Source organism: Pristiophorus japonicus, unplaced genomic scaffold, assembly GCF_044704955.1.
Source record: "Pristiophorus japonicus isolate sPriJap1 unplaced genomic scaffold, sPriJap1.hap1 HAP1_SCAFFOLD_113, whole genome shotgun sequence".
Lineage (NCBI taxonomy): Eukaryota > Metazoa > Chordata > Chondrichthyes > Pristiophoridae > Pristiophorus > Pristiophorus japonicus.
Window position 1 is genome coordinate 400,974 of NW_027250788.1, and position 12,478 is coordinate 413,451.

A 12,478-nucleotide genomic window follows, 5' to 3' on the forward strand; every position below is an offset into this window, starting at 1 on the left:
TGGGACGGTGTAGAATGAGCTTTGCTCTGTATCTAATCCCGTGCTTTACCTGCCCTGGGCGTGTTTGATGGGCCAGTGTAGAGAGAAATTAATTGTTTGTCTAACTCGTGCAGTACCTGCACTGGGAGTGTTTGATGGGACGATGGAGAGAGACATTTACTGTGCAACTAACCCTGTGATGTCCCTGCCGATGGAACAAATTAACCTGAACTGGTTGACATTCACCATGCCTCAAATTGCTGAGCATTTTACGCAGGTGCAGCATTTTTGTTGGTCAGTCGTATGATTACTAAACTCATTCTGTTCAGCCTGGCATTTTCTGTCTCTGGCTGGGGTTCATGTTCCTCAGGCACTTCCTTCACTCGTCAGCGATGAGTGTTGCGATTGAAGCATCGGTGGCATCATGTTCTGTCTCCATCGTGATTTCCACCTTCATAGCTTTGACTGTCTGCCCGAGCTTCTCTTCTGCTGCAACCTTCATCTGTGATTTGGTTACATCTAGCCATGATATACGTAGAGGAAATCGATACAAATAATGTAATAGGAATCAGAGCAATGCTTGATAATGCGCGGATTGAATCCCGGAGCGGGATGTGATCAGAGCGGTGCTCATGCTCCGCTAAGCAAATGATATATCACGTACAGCACACAAAGCAGACATTCGGACCGACTGCTGCATGCTGGCGTTTATGCAGCACACAGACCACCAACCTACCCCCACCCAACCCCCACAACTCTGTATCTTATCCTATTAGCAGAATCTTCTAATGTTTTCTGCCTGATTTGTTGATCTTGCTTCCCATTAAATGGTTCTGTACTATTCGCCTCAACCACTGCATCTGGAGGTTGGTTCCCCATTCCCATTTCTCTGGTTACAGAGGCTTCTCCTGAAATTATTATTGGATTTATTGGTGACGATTTTATCATCATGGCCTAATTTTTGGTATCATAATTATTTCATGATTTCAGTTTTTTTATCTCTATTTTAAACTGTGCTTGCTTTTGCGCTATTGCATTTATCACAGCACAAGTAACGGTTAGAAACAGGCTCAAAAAGAGCACAACATCGATTCTACACACGAGACAAGGACTCAGTGGCTTCTGTTATCACTGGACCACAGAATCATACAGCACAGAAGAGACCATTCGATTCGTCATGCTGCTCCAGGCTCTGTGATCGAGCTATTCAATCAGCCCCACACCCTTGTTCTGTTCCCAGATCCTTTCAAATACCGGAATTCCAGTATTGATTCCAATTACATAAGAACATAAGAACATAAGAATTAGTAACAGGAGTAAGCCATTTTGCCCCTCGAGCCTGCTCTGCCTTTCAACTAGATTATGGCTGATCTGACCGTGGACTGAGCATCACTAACCCGTCCGCTCCCCATAAACCTTAATTCCCTGAATTGTTAAAAATCTATCTATCTGTGATTTGAATACATTCAATGAGCTAGCCTCAACTGCTTCCTTGGGCAGATTCACAACCCTCTGGGAGAATAAATTCCTTCTCAACTCCGTTTAAATTGCCCCCACCTGTATTTTGAGGCTGTGTCCCCTAGTTCGAGTCTCCCCGACCAGTGGAAACAACATCTCTGCCTCTATCTTATCTATCCCTTTCCGTATTTTAATTTTTTCTATAATATTACCTCTCATCCGTCTGAACTCCAACGAGTAAAAACATCGTCTACTCAATCTATCATCATAAGGTAACCCCGTCATCTCCGGGATCAGCCTTGTGAATCGTCTCTGTACCCCTTCCAAAGCTAGTATATCCTACCTAAAGTAAGGTGGCCAGAACTGCACGCAGTACTCCTGGTGCGGCCTCGCCAATACCCTGTACAGTTGCAGCATGACCTCCCTGCTTTTGTATTCCATCCCTCTCGTAATGAAGGCCAACATTCCATTCGCCTTCCTGATGACCTGCTGCACCTGCAAACTAACTTTTTCAGATTCATGCACAAGGACCCCCAGGTCCCTCTGCACCGCAGCATGTTGTAATTTCTCCCCATTCAAATAATATTCTCTTTTACTGTTTTCTTTTCCAAGGTGGAAGATCTCACATTTTCCGACATTGTATTCCATCTGGCAAAATTTAGCCCATTCGCTTAATCTATCCAAATCTCTTTGCAGCCTCTCTGTGTCCTCCACACAACCCGCTTTCCCACTAATCTTTGTGTCATCTGAAAATTTTAAAAGTTATTGTTAAATATGCTTCCATCCCATTTTCAGTGAGAACAATCCAGATGATGCAAACTCGCAGTGTAAGAAAAATTCTCCTCTTCTTCCCTCTGTTAATTTTCGTTAAAATCTTCCCTCTGGTTAACAACTCTTCTACCACTGGCAGAGTTTCTCTTCAGTTACTTCATCCAAAGTCCTCATATTCTTGAAAACCTCTATTAAATCTCTCGTTAATATTCTCTGATCGAACGGGAAAAATCACAGTTGCTTATGTCTACTTATAACTCTCTCTGGGGGTACCAGTGCACCAGCGCAGCCTTCGGTCGCATGATGAAGAGAGTGTTGGAAGATCACACCATAAAATCTGGCACCAAGCTCATGGTCTACGAAAATGTAGACATAGCCTGCCTACTGTACGGATCACAAACGTGGACCGTATATAGTAGGTACCACAAATTACTGGAAAAATACTTATGTCTCCTCAAGATCCTGCAGATCCATTGGGATGTCAGACGTTAGAGTCCTCGATCAGGCGAGCATCCGCACAGTGAAGCACTGAGCACACTTGATCATATCCGCTGGGCGGGCCACATTGTCCGCATGTCTGAAACGAGACTCGCAAAGCAAGCGCTCTACTTGGAACTCCTACACGGCAAACGAGCCCCGCGTGGGCAGATGAAACGTTACAAGGACATCCTCAACGTCTCCTTGAAAAAGAGCAACATTCCCACTGACAGCTGTAAGTCCCTGGCCAAAGACTGAACTAATGGAGGAAGAGCATCCGGGAGGTCGCTGAGCACCTCGAGTCTCATGGCCAAGAGCATGCAGCAAACAAGCGCAGAGAGCGGAAAGAGTGTGCGGCAAACCAGTCCCACCCACCGTTTCCCACAACCATTATCTACCCCACCTGGTACAGAGACCGATATTCCCATATTAGCCTGTTCAATCACCTGAGAACTCACTTTTAGAGTGGAAGCAAGTAATCCCCGATTTCGAGGTACTACCTATGATGATTAAATCTCTTCCACACATTTTCCAAGGCTTTCCTAATGTGTGCTGCCGAATCGACATGCAGAGATTAACCGATGTTGAACAGATTTTTATTGTACCTTCATTATGTGTGAATCGGTGGTGTGGGCAGCATTTATTGTCCATCCCAAATTCCACCTTAACTCTGCTGGTGAGTGCATCGATACATGTAGAGGGCGATTTAGAGTTAACCATATTGCTGTGGGACTGGGGTCATATAGCTGCCAGACTCGGTAAGGACGGGGGATTTCGAATCCCGAAAACAGGTTATTGAACTAGATGGGTAATGACAATCCGAGATCCACACGGTCACCATTGCTGACACAATATTTTAATTCTAGATTTATTTAATTCACCTTAAATTGCACAGCTGCCGTGGTGGCATCTGAACTCATGTCCTTGGATCTTTACTCCAGGTCTCTGGATCATTAGTACAGTAGCACAATCACTTTGCTGCCATACCCGATGATTCATAAAGTCAAAGATTCTTCCTCCGTTTTAAACAGTTTTATTAACTTGCCCTGCCACCTTCAAAGATTTGTGCACATCGACTCCCAGGTGTCTCTGCACCCGCACGCCATTTAAAAAATGTATTGTTTAACTTAATTGCATCTTGTCATGTTCCTTCACAAAAATGTATCACTTCACACATGTTTAATTTTGCCTGTCATGTGTCTTCCCATTTAAGCAGACTATCGCTGTGCTCCTGATGTCTGCTATGCTCCCTACAGCAAACTACATTAGTGTTTCGTGACATCTGCAAATTTGAAATTATGCCTTTAGACTTAGTCCTGGCTATTAATCTCTATCAGAAAGAGCACTGGCACTAATATAGAACCCTGGGTTTCACCACTCTATACTTCCCTTCTGTCTGAACGCCAACTTTTCACCGCCACTCTCAGTTATTTGTTCCGGTGCCAATGTTGTCTCCACACAGCCACTGTCCCTTTAATTCCATGATGTTCAGTTTCCCTATCAAGTCGATGAAGTGACATTTTATCAAATGCCTTTTGAAAGTCGATATATACAACATCAGCTGCACTACGCTCATCAAACCTTTAGGTTATTACATCAAAGAACTCAATCAGGTTTTTCTGACACACTTCGACATTGTCACAATTTGTGCTGGTTGTCATTTATTAATCCATGTTTTTCCAAGTGACAGATAATTTCGTACCGGATTATGGCCTCTAGAAGTTTCCCCGCCACAGACGTTAGTCTGACTGGCCTGTAGTTACAGGTTTTATCCCTCTCTCCTTTTTTGAACAGCGTGTACCATTTGCGAACCTGCAATCCTCTGTCACCACTGACATTTCCAGGGAGGATTAAAGATTCTGGCCTGAGCTATTTCCATCATTCCTAACCCTCAGCAACACTCATAAATCCCTTTCAGACCAGTTATATAGAAACATAGAAATTTACAACACAGGAGGCCATTTCCGGCCCATCATATCCACGCCGGTCGACAAAGACACAGGCCATCGGTCAGCAGCCCTGAAGCTTACATGTAACCCTTTGAACCATTAACAATGGGGAAAAGTAAAGAGCAGCAAGCACAAGCAGACTGCCCCACACAACTGTGATACGCCTTAAACTGAAACACTATACACTCCAACCCAACCGGAGCAATGTGATCTCCCGGGAGAGGCAAAAACCAGTTTAAAATCCAGGTCAATTTCGGGAAAAGTATCTGGGAACATTCCTCTCCTACCCATCCAGGTGATCAAAAATATCTACTTTATTGTGGTACATAAAGTGTTGGATTGAAAGTTGTTAATTGAAAATGTTTGTTCAGGGACTGTAATTAATATCAGTCTCCACGGGTTTACAGAAGCTATTTGTTCAGTGACTGTAATTAATATAAGTCTCTATTTACCGAATTGTGTCTCTGGAGTCATTCTCGCTCATATTGATAAGGCACTTTTTAAAGTGTTACCCCATTGTGACAGTGAATACATCACCTCTGGCACTAACAGCGATCATCACACTGCTCCACAGAGAGCGAGTCGGAATCTGAGAACAGCAGATTGGAGTGATACAACAATATATCAGAATCTGAAAAAAATGGATTGGAATGTTACAACAAATGGCAGGAGTTTCATCTTGTATTTTAACTTTCTTGTTGCATATTATGAGGAATTATCATTGTTATTGCGAATCCGTTATGCATTTCGTATTATTCAATACATTTACTTTCCCGTCCTTGCTGGTGTTGGTTTTACTGGTAAGTCTATCTAATTATTCCAGTAATCATGGTTCAATGTATTACTGATCTTATATTTTACTCTCCCCTCCTTGCTGCAATTGTTGTTCCTGGTAGTCTCTGTATCCAACTATTAACTCTGCAACCAAATTTCGCTGTATTACAAGACTTGTAAATTGCTTTCTCATCTTTGATGCAGTTGTTGTTCCTGGGAAATCTCTTCATATAGCTGTTAAATATGCATACGTTGTTAATTGTACGAGTGATATTTTAATTTATTCCACAATCTTTCCTGTTGTTGGTGTTCCTGGTAAGTCTCTATATCCAACAATTATAACTCTACTCTATATTTAACTGTATTACTGAGTATGTCACTTAATTCTTTGGAAGTCTTCGTCACATTGTATATCTACTGACTCAGTCCCCTCTGTGGCCAATGTCTGAGGCTGAACGAGATTGTTCACAAATTCGGCATTCTGTTTTTTCCCTGAGTTCAGTTCTGACCTCTTCTCCTCTGAATCACTGGTTCTGCCCATTATCATCTCCATAATACTGGTCACCTCATTCCTTCGCCTCAATAACCCAGTGACTTTGTGAAACAAGAATCGACCATTGCAATGCCCACCTCGCAGTTACAGTCCACTATAAGTTAGAGCTCACCTAAACAAGTTGCTGATCATAACCTACCTCCACTAAGTCCTGTTCACCCATCAACAATCTGCTCTTCAACATTGGCTCCCGATTAAGTAATACCTCATTTTTATTATTCTCATCCATGTGTTCAAATCCCACCATGGTCTCACCCCCTCCAATTAGTCCCATTCCCCTGCTCTATTCCCATAGTCCAGCAATTTTTTCCCCTTCACGTATTTATCCAATTATCCAATAAATGTTAATTTACTTCCCTCTATACGTCCTCCAGTCATACTGTCTCTATTCTGTTTTTCTCATTCATTCTGGCACTTTGTGAATTTTTCACTTTCTCCCTGTCTCTCTGTCAGTTTCACGGTGTCTCACCACATTTCACTGTCTCTGTCTCTTGCTCATCGACTGTTAGATTAATACAGCAAAGAAAGATGCCGCTCGGTCCATCGTGTCCATGCCGTCTATTGGTTAGAACTACCTCAGAAGCCCAACTCTTTAGCCAGAAAAATGTAAATATATCCCCTTCCACGAATAAAGCAATTCCCTTTCGAAAATAACGATTGAATCTACTTCCACCGTTTTCTCAAAAATCGCATTCCAGATCGCAACAGCTCACTGCATAAAGAAAACCCTTCCCATCTCCTGTGGTTATTTTGTCAATTACCTTAAACCTGTCTCCTCTGGTTATGCACCATTGTGCAACTAGAAATATTTTTGACATACACGCTCTATCAAAACCCATCATAATTTTAAAATCTATGTGAAATGTTAAATCTTTGCTGATGATACAACGTCAGCATCATAGAAAGAAACTTTAAATGGACGAAGGCTTGCTTCCACTCTAAAAATGAGTTCTTATGTAACTGAACATGCAATAAGGGAATTACAGTCTCTGTCACACGTGGGACAAACAGTGGTTGAAGGAAAGCGTGGTGGGACTCTTTTGCCGCATGCTCCTTCTTACTCCTGCGCTTGATCTCTGCATGCTCTCGGCGACGAGACTCGAGGTGCTCAGTGCCCTCCTGGATGCACTTCCTCCATTTCAGGCAGTTTTGGGCCAGGGACTTCCAGCTGTCGGTCGGGATGTTGCATTTGATCAAGGAGGCTTTGATTGTTTCATTCAAAAGTTTCCTCTGCCCACCTGGGCCTCGCTTACTGTGTAGGAGTTCCGAGTAGAGCGCTTGCTTGCGAGTCTTGTGTCAGGCATCCGGAAGATGTGGCCCGCCCAATGGAACTGTCCAGGTGTACCGGCACCGAAGCACTGAATAATACAAAGATAAGTGTGAAAGCATGTTGTGAGGAGGACGCAAAAAATCTGCAAAGGCATAAAGATAGTCTAAGTGGGTGGGCCACAACAATGGCAGCTGGGGTATAATGTGGAAAATGTGACGCTATCTTCTTTGTGATGAAAAACAAATAAGCAAAGTATCATTAAATGGGGAGAGATACCAAATTGCTGTGGTCCAGATTGATCTGTGTGTTCTTGTAAATAAAACACAGAAGGTTAGCATGTAGGTACAGCGAGAAATTAGAAAAGGCAGCAGAATGACTGGCTTTATTTCAAGTGGGGCAGAATATAGAAGTCCTGCTACAACTGTACAGGTTGTCGATAAGACTACAGCTGGAGTATTGTGTACCGTTTTGGTCACTTTAGTGAAAGAAGGGTTTACTTGCATTGGAGGCAGTTCAGAGAAGGTTCACGACGTTGATTACTGGGATGAATATGTTATCATAAGAATAAATGTTGAGCAGGTTGGGCGTGTATACATTGGAGTTTAGAAAACTACGAGGTGATCTTATTGAAATGTGTAAGATTCAATAGGGGCTTGATGGGGTAGACGCAGAGATGATGTTTCCTCTGGTGGGAGAAATCTAGAACCAGGGGACATAGGTTCAGAATAAGGGATCGCCCATCTTTATCACAAATAAGAAGCAATTTATTCTCTCAGGGGGTCGTGAATCTTTGGAATTCTCTTCGACAGAAAGCTGTGGAGGCAGCTTCATTGAATCTTATTCACTGGAAATCGACTGACTTTTAAACGAGAAGGGAGTTAATGGACTGGGCACGGAAGGGGAGTTGTGGCCAAGATCATATGTTCATTCAAAGAGTCAGGTCCAATCACAGAGGCGGGAGCGGAGTAATGTTTTTGGCTCTCGGAATGAAATCCCTGGACCGACGTGAGAGCACTGGAAGTTAGGCGAATGAAATTTCTCGTCAGAGGTGGGAGTAGTGTAATTTAGGCGGACCTGGTCATTAAATATCTAGACTGAGGGAGGGAGCAGTGTAATCTAGGCAGATGTTGGTGTGAACTCCTGGAGCGAGGTGGGAGCCCTCTCTGGGAAGTCGCATCATCGCATCACTGGAATCATCTCAGAGGTCCTGAGGTCCATGAATATTTATTTATTGTGAATGTTTTACCGTTATTTTCTGTGATGCAATAATTCAGAAATCATATAAGAGGCAGTCCATTTTTTATTATTTTATTCCTTCCTTTTATCAGCCAATTTCACGTCTTTTGTTCTCACTTGGAGTTGGAGAGGAAGCGAAACTCTGTTCGCTCTGTTCTGTCCACGCTTTGTAATAGGCGGGTAAATAGTCGCTGATCATTTAGTTCCAGTCAGTGTCTCCTTTGTCACCAACTCAAGTTCTGCATTAATAGCAGTGCTTCTGATGGGTGGAACAGGATTATAATCGTCATTAACATTCAAAACAAAATGTTCGTTCAGACAGATTTCATTCATTTACTTCCAATCTTTATTTTGAATTTGCAATTTGGTCCCATGCCGATTTTTCACAGTTCAGTCGGTCTCTCAGCGAGAAACAGAGTGGATATATCTGTTGCTTCCGGCTGTACACTACTGATTTTTGGGCCCCTCGTGCGGAGGGGGAGCGGGAAGTCAGAAGGCCTCCTCGTTGGACTGCTCCGGGGCATGGCCAAGCGTAGCATCAGCTGGTCCAGGCAGCGGGCGGTCGAGAGGATCGTTCAGCCCGGCTGCCTCCCTCTCTTCCGCGGATACGTTCAAGCCAGGGTGTCCCTGGAGATGGAGCACGCGCTGTCCACCGGAACGTTCGCGGCCTTCCACGAGAGGTGGCTGCCGGAGGGACTGAAGTGCATCATCAACACCGGCAACCATATTTAATTTGCTTCTTCAATGGTAAAAGTGTAATATCATTACAGTTATCGGTTTTATTGCACATTTATATCATAGCAGCGCATTTGGAAAGAGGTGGCATGATAGGTCCAAGTCAGCATGGATTTGTGAAAGGGAAATCATGCTTTAACAAATCTTCTGGAATTTATTGAGTATGTTACAAGTAGAGTGGACAAGGGAGAACCAGTTGATGTGGTATATTTGGACTTTCAGAAGGCTTTCGACAAGGTCCCACACAAGAGATTAATGTGCAAAGTTAAAGCACATGGGATTGGGGTTAGTGTGCTGACATGGATTGGGAACTGGCTGTCAGACAGGAAGCAAAGTGTAGGAGTAAATGGCTACTTTTCAGAATGGCAGCCAGTTACTAGTGGGGTACTTACAAGGTTCTGTGCTGGGGCCCCAGCTGTTTACATTGTACATTAATGATTTGGACGAGGGGATTAAATGTAGAATCTCTAAATTTGCGGATGACACTACGTTGGGTGCCAGTGTGAGGAGCGAGGAGGATGCTATGAGGCTGCAGAGTAACTTGGATAGGTTAGGCGAGTGGGCAAATGCATGGCAGATGAAGTATAATGTGGATAAATGTGAGGTTATCCACTTTGGTGGTAAAAACAGAGAGACAGACTATTATCTGAATGGTGACAGATTAGGAAAAGGGGAGGTGCAACGAGACCTGGGTGTCATGGTACATCAGTCATTGAAGGTTGTAATGCAGTTACAGCAAGCAGTTAAGAAAGCAAATGGCATGTTGGCCTTAATAGCGAGGAAATTTGAGTACAGGGGCAGGGAGGTATTGCAGTTGTCCAGGACTTGGTGAGGCCACACCTGGAGTATTGTGTACAGTTTTGGTCTCCTAACTTGAGGAACGACATTCTTGCTATTGAGGGAGTGCAGCGAAGGTTCACCAGACTGATTTCCGGGATGGCGGGACTGACATATCAAGAAAGACTGGATCAACTGGGCTTGTTTTCACTGGAGTCAGAAGAATGAGATGGGATCTCACAGAAACGTTTAAAATTCTGACGGGTTTAAACAGGTTAGATGCAGGAAGAATGTTCCCAATGTTGCTGAAGTCCAGAACCAGGGGTCACAGATTAAGGATAAGGGGTAAGCCATTTAGGACTGAGATGCGGAGAAGCTTCTTCACCCGGAGAGTGGTGAACCTGTGGAATTCTCTACCCAGAAAGTTGTTGAGGCCAATTCACTAAATATATTCAAAAAGGAGTTAGATACAGTATTTACTACCAGGGGGATCAAGGGGTATGGCGAGAAAGCAGGAATGGGGTACTGAAGTTGCATGTTCAGCCATGAACTCAATGAATGGCGGTGCAGGCTCGAAGAGCCGAATGGCCTACTCCTGCAACTATTTTCTATATTTTCTATGTTTCTATAAAGAGGGAGAAATTCATATCTAGTTTCAATCAAAAATAGTTGTATTTCAGGATAAACAACCCCGGCTGATTGTAACTTAGTTATTTAAAATGTGAACAAACTGTCATATTTTCTCGTCTAATATTCTCTGCACAAGTGGAAACCAACAGGTGAAAAGCTACAACAATTAATCTCTTCCATTTGTGTTGAAATACTTCAAATGCTCGTTTCAAGGACACCCTCAAAGCCTTCATATTAAAACTCAACATCCCCACCGACAAATGGTAGTTCCGAGCCAAATATCACCTGAAGTGGAGAAAGTGCATCTGGAAGGGCGCTGATTACCTCGAGTCGTCGCCGAGAACATGTAGAAACCAAGCGAGGGCTGCGGAATGAGCGTGCGGCATACCAGACTCCCCACACACCCTTTTCTTCAACCATTCTCTGTCCCACCTGTGACAGAGACTGTAATTACCATGTTGGACAGCTCAAGTCACCTGATAAATCATTTTAGCGTGGAAGCAAGTCTTTCTCGCTTTCGAGGGGCTGCATATATTGATGATGTTACATAAGCATTTGGTGGCTCATTGACTGAGGGTTGGTTCGTTTGATTTAATGCTGATAAATGAATTTAGTTGGTGATTACCTTGTCAAAGATTGTTAATTATTTTAGTTTGGTGTCTATTCCTTGCTCCCAAATTAACGTTTAATTTATTGTTTATTTCCCTGCCTGACAGTTAACATCCTGACGATTGTGATCCTGCCTCGTGGAAAGTGCGGTCTCTCCAGATGTGTCACTCGCTATCTGGTGGCCATGGCAGTGACAGATCTCCTGGTCATTATCCTCGACCTGATACTGAGACACATTCCGATTCTTTATCAGAAAGAGTTCCATTTCGTGCGGTCCTTCCATGTGTGTAATATTCACGCCGTCTTACTTCACGCAGCCACAGATTGTTCTGTCTGGTTCACCGTCAGTTTCACCTTTGATCGCTTTGTGGCCATTTGTTGCCAGAAGCTGAAAACAAAATATTGCACCGAGAGAACGGCGGCTGTGGTTCTGGGAACCGTGACTTTGCTGAGCGGGTTCAAGAACATTTTCTGGTATTTTATGTTGACACGTTTCTATATTCTTGACTACATGCCCTGGTTTTGCTATATAACAGACGATGTTCTGAATTCACCGGTCTGGGGAGCAATCACATTCCTTCATTATATTCTCACCCCATGTATCCCATTTGCTCTGATTCTGCTGCTCAATACTGTCACCGCCAGGCATATTATACTGGCCAGCAGAGCCCGCAGGCAACTCCTGGGTGCCAGCAGTGGGGAGTGTCCCAGTGACCCAGAGATGGCGAGCCGCAGGAATTCCATCATTTTACTGTTTGTTATCTCCGGCAATTTCATCCTGTTGTGGGCGGTGCTTATGGTGAATTCTATCTGGACCCAGATGTACTTTTTGGGGTATGATTCTGTATATATTCCTATTTATGTAATGGACGTTGGAATAATGCTGCAGCTGCTGAGTTGCTGCACAAACACGGCAATTTATGCCGTGACCCAGACTAAGTTCAGACAGCAGTTGAAGAATGTAGGGAAATATCCCTTCACACTGATTCTGAAATTAATTAAACGATGAGAGGATGCAGAAACGTTCCTGCATCAGACTCCCTGTGTCCTGATATTGTGAGCGAGCTGCTCTCCCCCGCGTGGCCAGTGATTCGCGTGAATAATAACACTCTCACTCACACACTGATGACAACGGGCACCCTGTGAGGGGCCTGCAGTCCGGGTGAATCACCATCAGCATCATAGGCAGTGCCACGAAATATAGAAACATAGAATCAGAGAAAATAAGTGCAGGAGTAGGCCAGTCGGCCTTTCGAGACT

At 43.8% G+C, this 12,478-nt stretch overlaps 1 protein-coding gene across 1 annotated transcript; it reads left to right on the plus strand.

Moving 5' to 3' along the window:
• The first annotated feature begins 2,508 nt into the window (after positions 1–2,508).
• On the plus strand, positions 2,509–12,227 carry LOC139241702 (probable G-protein coupled receptor 139). The gene is made up of 3 exons (XM_070870076.1): positions 2,509–2,594; positions 5,160–5,434; positions 11,326–12,227. Exons 1-3 carry the CDS (start codon positions 2,509–2,511, stop codon positions 12,225–12,227), a joined length of 1,263 nt encoding a protein of 420 aa, XP_070726177.1.
• The last annotated feature ends 251 nt before the right edge of the window (positions 12,228–12,478 follow it).

Bases quoted from the DNA above. Each gene is read 5' to 3' on its own strand.
- LOC139241702 (XM_070870076.1), top strand. From the start codon at position 2,509: ATGATGAAGAGAGTGTTGGAAGATCACACCATAAAATCTGGCACCAAG. The intron at 2,595-5,159 runs GTACGGATCACA...CCATTGTGACAG, and splicing joins GTAGACATAGCCTGCCTACT to TGAATACATCACCTCTGGCA. The intron at 5,435-11,325 runs GTAAGTCTATCT...CCTGCCTGACAG, and splicing joins TGCTGGTGTTGGTTTTACTG to TTAACATCCTGACGATTGTG.